This window comes from Hermetia illucens, chromosome 3, assembly GCF_905115235.1.
Source record: "Hermetia illucens chromosome 3, iHerIll2.2.curated.20191125, whole genome shotgun sequence".
In the NCBI taxonomy this organism is placed as follows: Eukaryota; Metazoa; Arthropoda; class Insecta; order Diptera; family Stratiomyidae; genus Hermetia; species Hermetia illucens.
In genome coordinates this window covers 115809328-115829841 of record NC_051851.1, presented here as the reverse complement: position 1 = coordinate 115829841, position 20514 = coordinate 115809328, and the positions used below count along the sequence as shown (strand labels likewise).

Below are 20514 nucleotides of genomic sequence, written 5' to 3'. Positions count from 1 at the left end.
GACGCTTCTGATACTGCATGTGGAGCAGTACTCTCGCAAAACCATAGCGCAATTGATTTACCAATTGCTTTCCAAGCAAGACACTGACAAAAGGAGAAAAAAACAAATCAACTATCGATAAAGAACTTACAGCCATTCATTAGGCAATCACCCATTTCAAGCCCTACCTGTACAGGAGAAGATTTGTTGTCAAAACAGACCACAGGCCATTAGTCTATCTCTTCGGTATGAAAAATCCATCTAAACTCACTCGAATGAGATTTGACCTGGAAGAGTTTGACTTCACCATAGAATACATAAAAGGCAAAGAAAATGTAGGACCTGACGCCCTATCAAGAATTCAACTTGATAGTGAATCACTAAAAGAAATAAACATCCTGCAAGTACAAACACCAGCTATGACAAAATCAAATAAACAAACGGATATTGAGACAAAAATTGAAAAAGCACCTGAAACATACCCAACACAGCAGCCTGATCAACTGCACGTATTGGAAGTTCTCTCGCCATCCGAGGTTACATTACTACCAGAGCTTGAATTCAGAATCGCATGCGAAAATAAACAAAAGATGGCCATACAAATAAGTATAGTAAAAAGTAGCAAGATACTACTTACGCAGTTTATTAATATATACGAAAACCAATTCCTTGAACCGGCAAGCAGGAACTCAAAAAATTGGATATCAATATTAATAACATCCTTCAGACCAAACCTCTGAAACTTTCGGCCGAAAGTCAAATATTTCAATTAATGAACCAAACTGCATTTAAAAAGTTAGCTAATAAAGTACTTACATACACAGAAGTACATATATATAAACCCCAGATCAGTCATTCAGGAGTAAAATGAAATCCAAAAAATATTAAACAGCTTTCACTCAGCACCTACCGGAGGACATGTAAGTCAAAACAGGATGTATAGAAAATTAAAAGAACTTTACAAATGGAATGGAAAAAAATAAAAACCGACCTTGGAACCAAATACAAAAATCAAGTTCTTACTGAAACATGCAAAATACTGCAAATTGACCATATTTTTGCAACTCCAGCTCATCCAGAAACAATCGGAGCATTGGACAGAAACCACAAATGCCTATGTTTGATGTCTTCCAAATAAGAGTAAGGACGATTGGGATGAATGGTTACATTACTACACATTCTGTTATAATACAACACCGAATACCACACACGGGTACACCCCATTTGAATTAATATTCGCGAAAAAACGAACTTACTTATATAATAACTATGACTTATATAATAAAGAAATGAAATACCGATTGCAAAAATCAATCGAAAAAGCAAAACAATATTTGGACATAGCCAAAAGAAGAACTAAATCAAGAAGAGATATAAAAGCTAACCCTATACATTTAAATATAGGAGGTAAGGTATTACTATCCATAGAAAATAGAAAAAAATTAGACCCAATTTTCAAAGGACCGTATAAAATTATTTCAATAGATAAGACTTATTGTATAATAGAGGACATTGAGAAAAACACTATAAAATTGCACAAAAATAGATTAAGAAAAACAATCTGAAATAAAAACATAAACGTAATGAAAATTGTAAAATATACTTTAAAAATGTTGTTAGATTAATTTTTTAAATAAGATTAGATTAGTATCAACAAAATGATTCGCAAATCATTTTTTAGGGGGATGATAATAATAATAATAATTTACAAACCATAAACTTATTAACAAAATATGAATTCGCAGTACAATTGTACAAGTAAAATGTACTATACCAATGCACAATGATCCGTGCACTTGCAACTTATGACACCGACCCAATATTTTCTAAACTTGGAATAATAATTTAGGCAGGTAAGAAATTAGTCCCGTAAGAAGTCCAAATTGTATAAAAGGCGAGAATTTACAAATAAAATGCATTCCATATCTAACTTCTCCAAGATTGGAACAAGGAGGATAGCTTCTTAGTTTCTCCACCTTCCCTACCGGTCAGGCCAGTGCTACAGCGCCCACGCTGCACTGGAAGCCGAGTTAAAGCTATTTAGCCGCTCGCCCCTGATCCCGTGTTTACCACCGCACCTGGCTAGAGTTAGAGCGCCTCACGCTGCTCTAACCCGTAAAACGGGATCAACCAGTTGCGGCAAGGATTCCATCCAACTGTCCAATTTTAATTGTTTCCGCTAGAAATTACTTATAATATAATTCGCATTCAATTGATGATTCATATCAATTCTGCAAGACGTTTTTGGATCTGCAGAAAGTCTTCTCAGTATTGGTATTTCCAAACCCAACTTTGGGAATATTCACCAAAAGTCCCATTTATCGCCTAAATTCTGATTTTTTTCTTTTTATCTGTAGCTGATCGCACTTGACATTTCTTCATTGGTATTTTGTATGCCACAAGGAGGATTCAAAGAACAGAATCCTCGCATGGAGAGTTGGCAAACCAAACTTCAATGCTTCTGGGTTTTCTTTATTCCGTTTATTCTTCTTGTTGAAGTTTTGACAGTTTGACCATAGATGTAGCAGCAAATAGTTCATAATACGAGTATGTCGGTGGGACCATTACATCCTTTACCATCGATCATGTTAAACAACATAGTGTGCCTAAATTTCGCTGTCCCATCAGAAGTTCTCCTTCCGCGTTAGAACAATTGTCGATGAGATCAGCCAAGTACATCAATATGCGCCATATTGTATAGATGACCAATGCTTGCAGCTGAACCTCCATACATGCTTCAGTAAATTGAATTGATTCTGCTTCAAGGTCTTTGCTTTTTGAATTAAAGAATAGCAGGGGGAAATTTCTTAGCACATTCAGTGTTGTTGTGTTATTTCCGCTGTCTTCTTGAAAGTCCCCCTCAACGTAACAGTGTAAACAGTTGCTTGTCTGGGGCGTATTTTCTCACATTTACTGCTTCTCGGCTACAAATAATCGATTGGCGAATTTTAGTGACCCTCGTTGGAGATGCTGTAATTTCTTTTATCATCACTGATAGGCCCCTATTCTCACTAGTGAATTGACTAACACCCGCTGCTTATGCCTGCTCTTTGGCTGATACTTTCCTCCGTAGCCCCATAGTTCCCGCTGCTTGCTATGTTCAGACACTTTTTCAAAACCTTTTGTTGGATGTTTGGGCTTTCGAGCAGTTTCTGCGGCGAAATTTGGAAATTGTTGTTATCTAAAAAATGCGGTTCTCTTCGATTTGCTGCAGTCCATCTTTGCTTAAATTGAGTTTTAAAAAACCTTAGCAACGAAAATCTGCTACAGGTGAAAAGTAGACACTCGTCAAAATGCCCTTTACATGTGTGACAAATTCCAAAACGATCGGTTCAGCGAGCAACATAGATATAATTAGTTGTAGCTGTTTATATTTAAATGGCAGATTGAGTTCAGACGCCTTAAAAACAAAATAGCGCAAGTAGGCGCTCGTTTTTGTTCTTCAACTAAATGATAATAAGTTTGTTTACGAATATTATTAACGTTTGACAGAGCTTGATCAGTGTCCGAAAATACTTTTTTTAAATTATTTGACACTCGGAAAATGCGGTTTTAGGGGTTTCTTTTGGACATTTCTCCTACATCTTATCTGAATTATATCTAATCGAAAACTATATAAAAGTTTTAAAAACTATTTTATTATCCACACAACGATTCAAAAACAATCTTTAAACAAGTCAGGAAACTGGAAGCTAGACGCTTCAGATGTGAAAGGTTTTTTTGTTTCTTCTGTAAGTATATTTGAGTGCAGAAATATCCCATTTGTACGCTGCCCGTAATGTATATTCATATCCAATATGTCAAATTACTCACTTTAGTGTGATATTGATATTTAGTATTTTGGATTGCAGTAAATTTACACGGAGAAGACAACTTTGAGCTGCTGGAGCTTTATTAATAATAGTACGATTTAGATCACACTTGGACATGTCATGCTTCATACTATATATGGAGAGTATTTTGAGGCCTGCACACCATATAGAAACGGCTTTATGATTATTTTCAGACTTTTGGGTTGGGTAGTTTCTGAAAATTGGTCCGTTAAAGAAAACATCACTTTCATTAAATGTCAAAACTAAGACTGGCTCTAGATAGTTCTAATGAAGACCTTTCATTTGATAGCCAACATGACTATATTCGGCGAAAAAAAATTGTAATTGTAAAATTGTGTTGTTTTACAAACAAAACCTTAAAAACAACTCGATGGATAAACTGAAGCGCCTAGAACTAGCACGTACGGTTTAGAAAATCTCTAAAATCAAACTGACCGTTAGGAGGAAGGGGTGACGGTGCGCCGTTTTTATTGTCATCTTTCAATGTGACGATTAGCATATTTATACAAAAAATGTTACAGATGAGTTTATAAAAACTTTTTGTTCTCAACTTTTGTGCGAGATTTTGACGTGCGTCAAAATTGAAAGTCAATAATTTGTGTGAAACAAAACCTTAATAAAATCGATTCACTGTCTGTCTGTCCTATAATATTTACTCGCCTTGTCATGAAATTTGGTGAGAATGTGTGGTCTGTGAACCACTACCGATTCCCAGAATGTGATGAAAATAATGTCACAGGGGAGTGAGAATTCCAAATTTGTGCTCCAAAAAGTAAAACTGGTCCCGTTCTCAAAACCTATCCAACCGAAAAATCTGAAAAAATCGCAGTGATGCATCTATACTAAATACATCCCATTAAGATATGTACTCAAATAAAGTTAATAATAGCATTTTAACATATTTTAGAAATTTACGCGAAAACTACCCTTAGGTTCATTCTAAAAGTCATCAGTATAAATAATAATAGACATAATTCGAAGAAGTTTGAAGCCAATCCAACTATTATGTAATAAAGTTATAGAAGGTCAACATTTAGTATTTCATTTGAATTTATTGCACTCTAAGACGTGTATGACGTCATTGTTATATGCTGAAATCGAAAAAACGAAAACGAAAATCGAAAACGTGTAGCACTAACTTTCAATGAATCTTAACGAAGATCTTCCAATCTACATGTATGTTTGAAAATAGGCTTGGCTTGAAACCCTTCCACTTATCCAGTTTTACGCTTTAAGATAGATAGGAAAGGATCTCGATCGAAGATATGACGGGAAAAGAACATTAGATAAAAGACGGTATAGGAGAAAAGATCTTGGTCTAATAGATACGACACGAATATGAAAAAATTGGAAGAAATAAAAATTGACAGATTTGCTTTGCGTTTGTCAAAGTTTTATTTCAAGCAATACCTTACTAAAATCGATTCACTTTCTGTCGGTCCGTCTGTCTGTCTGTCACACACCTTTGAATCGGAAACGACTGAACCGATTGCCACGGAATTTAGCGAGTGGTCTATGTGTGTGGAACTGCTCTTATTTCTAATATTGGGTGTTACATATTAGAGTGAGGCATCAAATTTCGTGCGTCTAAAAGTGAAACAGGTCTCGTTCTGAGAACCTATCCCACAGGAAAATTTGAAAAAAAACATAGTGATGAATTTATAAGAAATCTAGGTCTTCCGTTCCGATATCTGATCTGATCTGATCGATCCAGAAAACCCCCCTTAAGTTCGTTTTGGAAATACATAGCAATGTAGGAGATAATATAAAACACAATTCTGGAAAGTTTGAACGCAATCTAACTAATATTAACCACTCTTAAACCTGTATGACGTCATCATCATATAAAGTTTACTCAAATGATCAGCGCAACTAGATATATCAAGGAATATTTTTAGCTACGTACGAATAGAAAAACGTGCATAGGAAATTTCTCACATAAGATGAACACAAAACCTTTATACCCGAAATGTGCAGCTTCCGGTATTCCGACTTGTTTTATCTTAGGAAAATGAATTTAAGTACTCATGATTATATAAAAGAAACTCATATTAAAGGTGCAGTTAAAGTTTGGAGACATATCAAGGAATATTTTGCTTTTTTAGCTTCTCACACAAGATGAATACAAAGCATTTATATCCGAAGCGTTCAGCTTTCCGACTTGTTTTCATGACGATTAGTATTTTCTGGACCAACTTCTGGCATTTCAATAATAGTTTCTTTACCCACTCATGGAGTTTAAAGAAACTTGCTATAGAATATGTAGATTGATAATCGATTATTTAGCGATGCGCGCGTACCGAAAGACGTTGCAATTTCCAATTCTCGTAATGCTTTCACTTGAGCTTTCGACACTTTTCACTCTCCACAGCCTGCAACCTTGCCCTCTAACATGCTGCAAGTAGTTTATTTTATACAAATACGAAGATATTATGCTCAGCCTAAACAATCAAACATTAACTATTACCGAATACTATACTTATTCATGCACGTATATAGATTAATCATACACAAAACCAAAGATAGGTACATATAAAGTACGTATATTACGTAAATTAAATACTGCTGGTTTAATTGAAAAATATATGGTATTTATCTGAATTAGGCGTTACTTCTTCATTAGCATATACATATGCATGTGTCGAGAAAATGGTATTGTTTTATTTTACACAAAACCTCTACAACGGAAAAATTAATCAAAAACTGTAAGTAACGAGTTGGAATACCTAAAGTTGGACGCTTCGGGCACACGGTTTTTGTATTCATCTTATGTGAGAGCTTTCTATGGACGAGCACATGTTCCCATTCCCCCCAAGCACGTGTCCCCCCCCCCCCGCGTGTAGTTGCATCTTTGTGATTTTTATCAAATTTTTCGATAGGGTAGGTTCTGAAAACGAGAACTATTTCACTTGCGGCACACACTTTGAGTGCTCACTCTTTTGCATTTCAGTCAATATAAAAAATAACATCATTTTCAAAAGGTACTAATTGAGCCCTCCTATTTGATACCTCACGCCTATATTATTATGAATAAAATTCGTGGAAGCGCTCCCTTAAACCCAATATAAAATGACACTACTCATTGTCTATGAAATGATTCATAGACTACATACTCGTGCCAATGGTTCCAGCCGTTTCCGAGTAATTCGAGTATGACAGATGAACAGGCAGATAATCATTGAGTCGGTTTTATAAGGTTTTGTTTCACATAATGTCTTAAAAAGGACAAATGCGAATCCGGCTGTCGAAGAAATGTCGTTAGGATCCCAAGGTAGTTCTAAAAGGGCTCTCATACTCTTAGTTGAAAAGTTGACGAAAGCAGCCAAGTAAAAAAAATACTTAGTGAGGGTACCCGAATGGGTGTTCAAAAGAATTAAATCTCTACACTGTCTTAGAAGACCAGTTTAAGTTGCGGGAAGGCTCAGAAAAACGTATGGGTAGCACACAAACAGCGACTATCCGACTATCAGCAGAAGTGCCGCGTCAACTCCTGACTGGAAAAGATTGTGGAAGTGTACGAAAACCGACCTAACAGATAGAGCCGCGTACATGTTATTCTGGTTAATGACGATCGGGTTATAGATTCAAAATGGAAGGTCTGATTCCATCGAATACCTGATTTTTTTAGTCCTTCACTATCTAAAACATCCGTGAAGGCTACGCACACAATGATCACCAGTCAATCATCTTTAGCTAGCGAAGAAGCAAGAATGAGGAGCACAGCCGACTAACTACGAAACTGGTTTAGAAACAAACATCTAAGGAGGTGTGGTTGCACCAGAAGTACATTGCGACAGAATGCGAAAACTGACAAGAGAAATTGGAAGTTGTGAGGAGAGTTAGGAAGCCAAAAAAGACCCTCGAACTGGATGGATTCTACAACGACGGACCCGGGAACGAAGACGGATAAACGATTTGCTCGTTTTCTCATGAAAGGTGTGCTAGTTGTTCAAAAAATATTCTGTACCAATATGAGGCCGATCTCACAGCATTATAAGATATGCGCTGGTCAAGGACCGGTTTCTTGGAGAGCCACTACACCATATATTATAGGCGCCATCCTGTAAACCATGTGCTCGGAGTAGGTTTCTTAATCAGCCAAAAAATGGAACCTGTTGTTATCAGCTTTGAAAACATAAGCAAACAATTATGCACTCTGCGTTTGAGAGGCGAATTTCGAAATATAAGCCTCATTAACGTTCACATCCTATAGAAGAAACTGCAGAGCCGGAAAAGAAAGCCCTCAGCGAGGCAATACAGCGAACCCTCCAACCTGTCCCAGGTATAATTTCGAAATAGCAGTATCGGATGAGATAGTTTTTGAAAGTATCTGTACGTACCGTCGACCGGCAACGAAGCATTATCCGTCCCATCCATAAAAAGCAAGATATCGCCAAGCAACAGATCGGATTTTCCTCCTGCAGCAAGCAATAGAAAAACAGTTGGAGTAAGGACATCAATTGACCCACCTTTTCATCCTCTTCCAACTGCTAGCCTATGCTGATGATATTGCCATTATAGAAAGAAGAACCCAGAATATTCTATCAACGTAATCCAGATCGAGCAGGCGGCAGTTGGAGAGATATCTTGGGCTGCATTATTAATGAAGCAAAACGAAGTATATGCTCATAACGTCAGTGCCAAAAACGAAAGAAACAACAACATCAAATAGCGTTGATCAAATGAGAACAATAAAGATAGGAGCCTACAACTTTGAGATCTTTGGTAATTTCTCCTGTCTGGGATGGAAAATCACATGCGGTAATATATTTTTTTACTTACAAAAACTAGTCCGCTCAAAATGTCTCACCATAGGGCCAAAGCTCTCTGTATAAGACAATGATCGTGTTAGTCCTTGCGCCCAGAGAGCCTATAAGAGTAATATTTATGGTAGAAAAGATGTGACAGACCCTGAGATAGAGCGATGACGTCGGTCAGCACGCCAGACAGTTTTTAAGAATATCGAATTGGGGGACCTCGGCGCAAAAACGGAATGTCTGGAGTTTCTTTCTAAGGCAGGCCTACACCGGATACCGGATGATGACCCGTGGATGTTAATGATGTTGATACAAGCATGCGTGGTTGACTAGATATTACCTGAGGTATAAAAACATAAAAACCTAGTGTTGTTGATTAAAGATAGTTAACCATCCTCGTGGGTCCGGATGACCCAATAATTAGAGCAATGGGGAAGGGAAGGTCGCGGTTCGAATCTCACTGGTGGTAGAGGGATTCGTTATCTGACTGAATGTCAGATACTAGTCGACTCAACTGTGAATGAGTACCTGAGTTAAACCAGGCTAATAATGTCGGGCAAGCGCAATGCTAATCACATTGTCTTCTACAGGTACTGTAGTGTGCCGTTACGGTCTTGAATAAAGTGCTCTAACACACTTCAAAGCCTCGAACCAATCGAATTGTCGCGCTAATGGTTACCACTGTTGCAGAATTACAGTTATAATGATGTTCTCAATGTTCCAGTTGCTAAGTAGACCACGACTATGGGTTTTGCAGATGGGATTGCAAAGATTATATTTGCAAAATGTCTTGTGATGTCTTATCATTAACCCAGCCGAAGTGTTCGATACGATGCGTTGCCTTATGTCAGCTTTTGCCATGTCGATCGCCCTCCTGAGTCTCCAGTTTATCATAAATACAATATCTTTGTAATGGACTGCTCGGGTACCAGCGATAGCTTCCTTTGGTCCTCTTACCAACTAGTCAGTGTTTTATTAAATAAATAAATGAATTTTCAAACTGATGCTAGTGTACACACCTTTCTGAGGTCCATAGGGTCAACTCTATGGAGATCAACGTTGCGGAAATACCAAAGAGCACCGAATATACATCCCCGAATTTTAAACTGAGACCACTGAAACAGATAAATGTTGAATGGTTTGGCAGAGCCCAATCGTTGAATCCCATAAGTCCATACAGACTTAAGCATCGATTTGTAGATCAACCACAGAGAAAGTAGTGATTTTTTATGAAGCATCCACATCAAGTTTTTGAATTTAATTTCAAGTTGTTGATTTTTCGCCTGTATATGCCGTTTCCAGGTGAGTCTACTAACGAGGTGTATCCCCAAGTATTTAACGCTATCCAATTGGGGTACTGCGATGTTGTAGATAATCACTTCTGAATAATTTCCTTTTCGCAAAGTGAAAGTTACTTGCACACATTTCAGCTCGTTAATTTTTATCCTCCACATTTGAAGCCAATTAGTTTTGGATCTGCATGTGAACTTAAAATTGCGGTTTGGCCGGCGAAGGCGGCTGCGGTGGTTAACCCACTAACAGAAAAAATCTACCTTATAAATAAGGTATAATACGGGAGCAAGTACACTCACCTGAGGAACCCTTGCTCTGATCTTATGTTGTTCACTGATATGTTTGTACCTGAAATCGGCGTTTCGTTAAATACGATATCAATAGATTATGGAAACAACCAGGGAGTAGACGTTTTATTTTATTAATAAAACCCGCATGCTCATCTTTGTCGAATGCTTAGGCCACATCTAGGATTATTATTTATTTCTGATAGAATCCGTTGGACTTGTTCTATTGTATTGTGCTGTTTTCTAAATCCGAATTGGTGATCAGGTATAACGCTCCTGTCTGCTGGCAATAGGTTCTGGAGTGGTAGTCTTTCAAATACTTTCGATATTGTTGGAAAAGCGCTTATCAGTCTGTACTATTTGACTTCTACAGCATCCTTTCCGGGTTTTCGAATCATTGTTACGATTGCATTCTTCAAACAATTTGAGAAATATCCGATTCCGATCTTAGCGGGGACTTTCTGATCATTGGCCTATTAATCGCTTTCGGAGCTTTCCTGCCCTGGAATCGTTGACTCCTGATCCTCTGTAAGCGCCAATTTAAGCTGTTTTGTGGTTTCATTGAATCTGCTTCTTACTTGGGGAGACCTACGTTGTTATCATTGCGCTTGTACTCTTCTTTTAACCCGCAAATGCTTTAAAATGTTCGACGAATACATTTTTTTTAATTCGACTCACTTCAAAGTATTCCAGTAAAATTTTGTTGAAAAGCCCAAGCACTGCATCAGTGCCAGATTTACTCTTTAATCAAACGTCCAGTGAAACACTATTGCTGATTTCCTCTTTCAACATTCGCCAATTTTTGGATTTGTTCGTCAGTCCAGGTTGAGAGTTATTATACTTTGCCTTATTTTTCACCTTGATAATAACGAGAGAGTGGTCTGATGATAGCTCGTAAATTGTTTGCGCCGTTGTACATAGGCGTGGGATTCCTTCTCGGACCTCAAAATCGATTAGATCTGGAGTTTTGTTCATATTACTTGGCCTCCATGTAGGCTGACTTGCTGTTTGAGATTCATCTTGAACAGTCTGTATTCTTTGGGTTGAAACCTCCAACGACGATGAATTTGTTCCCTAAAGTCTGTGTCCGCTAGCTAAGTGGTTAGAGCAGAAGGCTGTCGTACAGAAGGTCGTAATTCAAATCTCACTAGTGGCAGTGAAATTTGTATCGTCATTTGACGACGGATACCAATCGACTCAGCTGTGAATGAGTACTTGAGTCAAATCAGGGTAATAATATCGGGCTGCTGACCACATTACCTCCTATAGGATATTGTAATCCTGTAGTGTATAGTTACGGTCTTGAATGAAGTGCTCTAACACACTTCAAAGCCCTGACCCAATTGTATTGTTACGCCGATTATTATTACTTTAAAGTCTGAGTAAATTGGGTAAACTACTTCTGAGTCATTTTATGCCGGCAATAAACTGATGATATGACAAGTTCTCCTTACCACATCTGCAGGCATAGCTACAGAAATCACTATTAGTTACCTACAGTGGATAGTGTTTGAGCTGGCGTTTAATCAAAATTACTGACCCGCATCTGGGTCTTAAACATCATAAAACTCATGGCCGACATTAGAAACAGATCAATGCCATGAATCTTCAAGAAGAGAATAACTTCAGCTTTGTGTTTACATAGGCAATTTCCCGTTTATTTTTTATTTAAGCAAGTCGGGCAACCGGAAGCTGGACGCTTCAGGTACGAAAGGTTTTGTGTATTTCTTAGTACGTAGCGTAGTAGTGAGAATATCTACTTTCGAATGATATTCATAGTCTTGAATTTGCAAAAAAGCGACAACTTCGACGTATTATAATTTTGTTAGTAATAGGGCGATTTCCACCATGGTGAGATCATGCTTTATATTATACCCTATACCCTGCAAAATTTCGTGGTGTTAGCATGAACTTAAGGAGGGGTTTTACAGCCAATTACTAAAATTTATAGTAACATACTATTATTAGCTTTATTTGTACAGATATCACTATGGAAGGTATTTCGGAGCCCAGGCACCATATAGTGGCAGCTTTTTTTCAGATTTTCCGGTTTCGTAATTTCTAAGAATGGGCTCCTTGAAAAATGATCATTTTCAACCTCCCGCAGTCCCCATCTTTCCAATAAATGTCAAAACTAAGGACGGCTTCAAAAAGTAAATCGAGACCTTTAATTTGATACCCCACATGACTATATTTGACGGAAAACGTCAACCCCCCCTTAAATTCAACGTAAGAAGATGTAACTCACTGTATGCGTGAGCGTTCACACGGAGCTAGTCAAAGCTTGCATTTTAGCCACAGAGTTCATTTGTTCTTACTCCCATCTTTGAACAGGCAGTATGTTTTTCTTCAGGCCTTCATACACTTCACAGCCTCTATAATTAACAGTGTGGTGTGTGTGGGTACAGTCACTGAATTTTTTAGCTGTAGCGACTGTCTTATTTCTTTTGCATACAACTGTTTTATCTAATGCCCCGCAGATTACGCACACACTAGAAAGTGTACATATGCGGATATGTGTATATGATCTAGGGTGGCCCAATTCCTAGCAGTTCAGGAACATTGCATTTATGTGGTTCTTCGACTGTGATTCTCCTGTGCAAGACGCAGTGAAGATTATATATCGTATATATGTATATAATATGTATCAACTTTGAATAAGGGCTGTCCTCAGAATAAATTTGTATTTTCGTCTCGTTAATGTCTCACTTTTTGATGGGAACAATATGGAAATTGTTTTTCCCAAGTGTTGCTTACAATTTCTCTACCAAACTTTTCATGAAGATAAATCAGAGCTGGTTTAACTTTAGTGATTGTTTTAGCTTCTCCATCAGCTTCTGATGCCAAAAGTTGGACTTAATCTTCGCTGAAAATACTATCACTCATAGTGAGTTTCGAAACTTTCCTAGTGTTGCTGATTACTGGTGCACTGCGACGGCTTTTGATACTGGTGACATAGCGATCGCTCCCAGCTTGTTTCGCAGTAGCCTTAACTGATGAAAATGTATATGTGTCAGACGTTTCATTATTGCCATCAAACTCATTCAGTTTACCTCTTGTTTGCCTTGGTGTCAAGCTTTCTGTAGCTATTAGTCTTTTCATAAATTCGTCCTGCGTGAATGCAATGTTTAATTACTCTAGACTGCTGTACAAGCGCGGTTGGCCAGAGGTTAAATGTTCTTTATTTTTTTATTATCTTGAATAGGAGTTATTGTTAGGAGAAAAGAATATTGTCATGCACTGTAAACTCGCTACTAGATGGCAACGCTCCTGCAAAAGTTAGAAAAGATTTTTTTACCGCTTTCAAGTGGTGTGTATCACTCTTCAATTTACTTCCAAAGAAAGGAGGTTTTTATAGTGTTAACTTTCTTTTACAAGTAATTTACTACTCTAATTATATCCCTTCTTAATTATCCTTTGTTCTCAAAAAATACTGACTTTTATCTAAAATAATAAATAAAATTTTAAATAATTGTCATTTTAACAAATATATGTGCGCGTCTTCCGAAGGGCTCTTGCGAGTTCCTCCGTCTTTCCAATACAGATTGCGGATACATATTTATTTGGTTTAGAATAATTTACCTACGTCCTTACTCTACCGATGTGACAAGAACCATCACCCATTTCTCGACAGGGCCGTGACGCGTCCTGCGGCGTCGACTGTAGTGAACGGGAGGTGAAACTCTACCATTTTTCCGAGGCTTTTTACTCAAGGCAATAATTTTGTGGTTTTTGCCGCCATTAGATACGTTTTCCTGCTCAGGCTGTGACAGAATCTGCTACCAGGATAGATTACTTAGGATTGAGCATAGTGGAGTAAGTAGAACTTTTTTTATCACTTTCAAAGTTCAACTTATACAAGGTGTCTCAAAAGTAATTTTAAAATTAGTGGATCGATTAAAAAAAAAGTAAGCCGTATATAGAAAAAATGTTTATTAATTATTAAAATACACTTTTTGGGGATTTATTTCTTAAAAATAATATCGTCTAAATGTAGACCCTCGCGTTCTCGGCACTCATTTAATCGAACAGTAAAATTACTTATGACGTCTCGGCAGGCTGCTATTTCGTGACGGATATTTTCTTTCAAATGCGCCAGTGAAGTTGGTTTATTGCCGTAAACTGTAGATATGAAAAAGTCCATAGGGATTAAATCTAGACTGCGTGGAGGCCAATTTATTTCACCTCTCTGGGGGATCAATTCGACTGAGAAAACTTCACGAACACGTGGCAGAGACATATTGGACGTGTGTGAAGTTGCTCCGTCCTGTTGGAACCATGTTCTTTGGCTATAACCAGGAAAGTTTTGCAGTTCAGGTACCAAGAAGTTGTCTAACATCTCCACATAACGCTCTGTATTCACTGTAACTGCACGGTCCCTTTCGGCTTCAAAAAAGTAAGAGCCGATAATTCCTCGTGCCGATATCGCAGCCCATACGGTCACTTTAGGCGAATGTAGGGGTTTCTGATGTTTGCATTTCGGATTCGTTGCCCTCCAGTAGCGGCAGTTCTGCTTATTTACGTGGCCATTGAGATGAAAATGGGCTTCATACGAAAACAAAATGTTGGTAAACGTTGAAAATCGCTCAATTACCTGATTTACGAAATTAAGCCGCTGACTGGCATCTTGCGGTTTTAATTCTTGCACCAATTGAATTCTGTAGGGGTGCAGTTTCAGGTCTTTGTGCATAATGCGATGTAATGATGATCTATGCACATTTAAAGCACTTGCGCGCTTCCGAATTGAAAGGTTCGGGTCGTCACGAACAGACTGATTAACATTCTCCGCGTCTTCTACCGTTCTTGATGACCTAGGTCGCCTGGATTTTGATTTATCCAGCGTTATACCAGTCTCTTAAAACTTTTTAACCCAATGTCGAATGAGAGGAATGCTTAGCGCATCATTTAAGTGACGAAAACCTCGAATACTGCAGAACTTTCTACGCGCTACAGTTGCCGAATCGCCATTTTTGTAAAACTCTCGCACGCACAACACGCAGTCTGCTCCCGAGAAACGCTCCATAGCGACTGAATTCCCAAGAGCCAAGCTACCGATTGACATAACCCCCGCGCCCCTCGGATACGTTGCGTTCACGCAGTAAGCTAAATAAATATAAAATTTCTTTTGAGACACCTTGTACGATTGTATGTACTGTACATTCTCGTAGAATTTGAGTGCAATATCTCACTGAAATTCGGACAGTCGTCTGACTCGGTCTGAAACAACTGTTTGTATGTTGTCTTAGAAAGATATATATTTGGTCGTCTGAAGTCTGAATTAAGCACAGACATTTGACTGCCTGGTGTTTGAGGCAGACACTGACATTTGTTTGTGATAATGAAATTTGTCTGTCTGACGCCTGAGGCAGACATGAACCCAAATACAGACGTTTGTCAGGTAGAAGTCTGAAATAGACATTTTTAAGGTTTTGTGCAAAACAAAACGTTATAACAATCAGTTCCATGTCTTTTGTCTGTCCCAATGGATGCAATATTATACTGGGTTTGAAGGTGGGTGGCTCCATACATGTGAAAGACGGGTGTAAATTCTTCTTCACAGCCCAAAAAGTCTAACCTATCCAACCGAAAAATCTGAAAAAAACGCAATAGTGCATCCATACGAAATGTTGGCCTCAAAGTACATCCCATTCTGACATCGGCTTAAATAAATTCAATAATAGTATATTACTATATTTTAGAAATTTACCCGAAAACCCTCCTTACATTTTTTGAAATAATTAAGACTTGCCTTTTCTATTCGCTTGCCACATTTATTAAACCTACAAATACTGATAATTCGTGAAGTACTTGTTCCCTTCACAAGCGAATAGAAAAGACAAATCTTAATTATTTCAAATAATTTAATCGCTAGAAACACCGCGAGATGACACTTAGTTACTTAAGTTCATCCTAGAAGTACAACATTTGGTACTTTGGTCTATATAATAATATATTATATAATTTTGGATAATTTGACAAGTTATAAACAGTTAAAATTACCATGAATGAATGAATGGCAAATGAATTTGTCACACTCTAAATCGTGTATGATATCAGCATCATATAAAATAAACTCATATGAACGGCGGAGTTGAAGTTTGGAAATACATACGTATATCAAGGAATATTTTATATTTTGAATTGCAGGTATACACTAATTGGAAAACGTGAATAGGGAATTTCTCACACAAGATGAACGCAAAACCTTTATACCCGAAACGTCCAGCTTCCGGTATTCCGACTTGTTTTAAGACGATCTATTGTCTGAAACAGACAAAGACATTTTTTTGTGCGTCATCTGAGGCAGACACAGACATTTGTCTGAGCCAGTGATAACATAATAAAAGAATTTCCAATAAGCATATTTGCAAATACACCAAGTGATATTTTATCGTTGTCGATTGAACAACTAGCGAAAATGCTGAATAGTTAACAGTCAATCTCAATTGTCTAAAGTTGGTATTCGCAGCGCATAAGAACTGTTTTAGCAAGAAACATTCACCCACTACTTCTTATCTCTTGAGTGTATTAAGGTCAAAATAATGAACGATTTATCATGACTTTCAAAAAAATTTCTGGTGAACATTGATTCAAAAAAACTATTAAACTTTTAAGGGTTAAAGAGATTAAACACTTACATGCTTTCAAGTGATAGTCAAATTTAATTCTAAGCGATAACCGGATTTAGAATGAACTCAATGAATATCAGCTAAAACGCTCCATAATCAATGATTCAATCGTTTTTACTCGTTCCAGATTACCAGCATGTTGCAGCCCAACTCATCTTTGTAAAATCAGTTATTAAAAACGGTTCTGAGTGAAAGCGCGTTCCGTTTGCACCCTGAAGTGGTCATCTTTGTTACAAGTGATTTACAAGTTGCTAAACCCGCGCTGGTTCAAAGTAGACTTGTTTGAGGAGCTGCGACAAAATAATAATCAAATAAAATTAAATGAAATTTTAGCGAAAAGTTACAGATAAGTTTTGTCCTCATGATTCGCGCAAATCGCACATTGGTCACTACAGGTTAAAGTTTAATGTTTGTGATATTTTCTTCTTTTTATTTAAATTTAATGCGAATTCGTCTGATACAATCACTGAAAAATTTCCTTTAGGATCGCGAGCGGTGAAAGTGTGAATGATCCGCGATTGTGCAAACTCAGCAGTCTCTTGTAGGATTCGGGATGATCTAAAACGGTCGGTAAGGCTAATCGACGCTACTAATCAAGAGCTCACTAGTAATTGTGGAAGTGATAACATGTTACTCCAGTGCATTACATAAATCTGTGAAGCTTGAAAACAAGTCCCAGATTAGAGTACGCGAAGAAGTCCCACAATAACACAGGCCGCATCACATTCCAAATGTTATGAAAGAGTCACAGTGATCCTGTAAACAAAGTTCAATGTGGTGATGTCAATGAAGAATTGTGTAAATAGCAACGAGTAAATCGAAAAAAGTGTTTCTAGTTTAAATGTTGTGAGGAGAAGCGGCGGAAAAATGCCAAATAGTGGAAATGAAGTTGTTCAAGATCATCGAATATTATCTGAATGGTCCATGGCTGGTCCAGATAATCAGAGCGAACCAATCCAATTGCCAATTGATATGCGCTTCAATGATGGCCATCGATTGTCGATAACAGTTTACAGGTATGTATGGCATCATTTTGAAAATAGTACGAGAGAATACGCTATATGTGGCTTGCAACTTTGAAAGTCATCTATAGGTCACGATACTATTGTGATTCGGAAAAGAGGGCTTTCTCTGTTTGAAAAGTCTCCGGTATACATGTTAAAATGCAACACGGAGCATCCCAGAATTTCCTGTTCTTGATTCCTTTTGATCTGTTAATTATATAGTTGCATTCTTTGGTATCAATAAATGTTTCTCTAGAGTCTCAGGGACCCAACAGGCAGAAGGAATAGCATAATGCTTATGTTGTTTAGAATACCGTGCAACTACCTAGAACTGCCCTCAAAGAGGAATAAAATAAACAACTCGCGTGAAGAAACCTTCGAGAAATCGAAAAATGTCCATTTCATTCATTAGTTGTCGAAAAGATATTATATAACCAAAAAAATAAGAAGCTTATTGTCTGAACTATAAACAAAAATAAAAATAGAAAAAACCGGTTTGGTAATTCTGTGATTTTTATGTGGAAGAACTTCGGATGCTTGACTGCTCCATTTTTACGTTGCCTAAAGAATAGTATTTCTCTCTTCATTGCTGTAAGGATAATAGACAACCAGCATGCGCAAATCCAAAATTAGAATGGATACAAAAATGAATAGCAAAAGTAGCGTTCCTATATATTCTGAGGTATCCTAATGTGCTTTTTAATTAACGACAGGAATCTAAGAAAATCAAAAGAAAATGTTCCCCAACAGTCCTCATTAAACTGCTAATCACTTCCAGTGACACTTAACTTCGGTGGTGGAGCAAAGGATGGTTTGTATTTCAGTTTTGCTTTAAAATCTGTCCATTTGGCAATTTTTAGAGGCAACATTAGTCTGGTAGCAAAAATTAATTAGACAAACTCTCATATATTAACCGAAAGATAAAATCAAATTGCCTCTGGGTATTCTGAAATGTATCTTATCGCAATTATAACTAACCTTGAACAATTTGTTACAATCAAAGTCTCTATCATATAGGCGCAATAGTAACTTCCATATCTGATCGGACAGATGCCAGTGGTACCTCAAAGTTGCCTAATCAAAAATACGTTACAGTAATTCGTAAGATGTATAATATAGCCACCTGAGCCACTCCTGATTGCAAATATTTCAAATCTTGGTTGGTTTTAAATCCAACAACTTAAAGTACGGTCCTAAACTACCTAAAATATTTCGGATACTCTATACAGTTCGAACGGAACAGTCAAATATTCACCGCCGTCAGATATGATACTTTGATTGGTACTTTGGCTCTCCTAGCAGAGCAGATTTTTAGAGTGATGAACCAATAATTTACAGCTAGCGACAATAGTCTCCTCTTCCATGTTTGTAGGGGCTTTTCACTTTAATTATGTATGGAAAACCTGTGATGTCTTAACGTACAGTGAATTCATATAAAAACAAGTCGGGAAACCGGAAGCTGGACGCTTCAGGTACGAAAGGTTTTGTGCATTTCTTAGTGAGAGTATCCACTTTCGGGTGATATTGGCATTCATAGCCTTCAATTTTCAAAGAAGCAAAAACTTTGACGTATTATAACTTTGTTAGTAATAGTGCGATTTCCACCAAACTTGGTAAGATCATGCTCTACATTATAGCCTACATCACTGCTAGGATGAACTTAAACGGGGTTTCCAGCCAATTACAAAAAATTATAGTATTTATTTTATTTGAACTGATATCGGTATGGAAGGTATTTCGAAGCCCAGGCACCATATAGTGACAGCCTCCTTATTTTTTTTCAGATTTTTGGGTTGGGTAGTTTCTGAGAATGGCCTTCTTAAAGAAATGATCACTTTAAACCCCCCGCACTCCACACCTTTCCAACAAATATCAAAACTAAGACCAGCATTAAAAAGTACTAACTGAGACCTTTAATTTGATACCCCACATGACTATATTTGATGAAAAAAAATTTTACACCCCCCTATTACATGTATGGGGACCCCCCTTAAATTCGACGTAAAAGGATGTAACTCACTGTATGTGTGAGCATTCACAGTTGCCACCTTTCTACCAAGTTTGCTGTCAATCGCTAGAACCATCTCCGAGGAAAATGCGTGTAACGGACAAACAGATAGACAGTAAACCGATTTTAATAATATTTTGTGTTTACACAAAACCTTAATGATTACCTTGTAAACTATTAGGTTATTACATATGAAATGGCCGATTTGGCAATCAAGTGAAGTTAGTTGCGATTTTGCTGTATCAAACCACCACCAGTGTTGGTGTCGGGTAATGAAGTATAAATACTCCTATATTTATTCAAGGAGTAATTTCAGTTTTGACCATCGCTATGATAACAGAGAATTCACAGGAAAACGGGTGGAAAAGAAAAGGTTCCGCATGGCCTTACGGAGCAAAACATGGCGCTTCGAATGGAAATTTGCAGTTCGTTACTCTCTCACAACAGAACCGATCCCTAAGCGGAATCCACGAAGCATTTTCTATGCGAATGACTAGACTATTGACGCATCAAACATCACATCACGCATTGCCTTCGTTTCAATATGTTTTCTCCACGTAAGTCGTCTATCCAGGTGCAAAGCGAGATGCTTTACCTCATTTGGTTGAGGGATAGTTATACCATTGATTGAGACCTCAGCGCAGTTATACTGGTTCACGGTGAAAGTGACGTGAGAGCACATTCTTACGAATGAAAGCAGCAAATCTGTAGCTGCAGCGAAAAA

The 20514-nt window shown here is 37.5% G+C and overlaps 1 protein-coding gene across 5 annotated transcripts in view; it reads left to right on the top strand.

Moving 5' to 3' along the window:
- Positions 1-20514, top strand: part of LOC119651874 (gonadotropin-releasing hormone receptor) — a 149601-nt gene that overhangs the window by 55615 nt on the left and 73472 nt on the right. For 3 of the 5 annotated variants that reach the window (XR_005249503.1, XR_005249502.1, XM_038055685.1), the window contains exon 2: positions 16906-17794. Coding sequence is in view for 3 of the 5 variants with exons in the window: in XM_038055685.1 (XP_037911613.1) it covers positions 17646-17794 (149 nt within the window). In the remaining 2 variants the exon portion in view is untranslated. The remainder of the gene's footprint in view (positions 1-16905; positions 17795-20514) is intronic. The other 2 variants (XM_038055684.1, XM_038055682.1) reach the window with 2 other exon arrangements.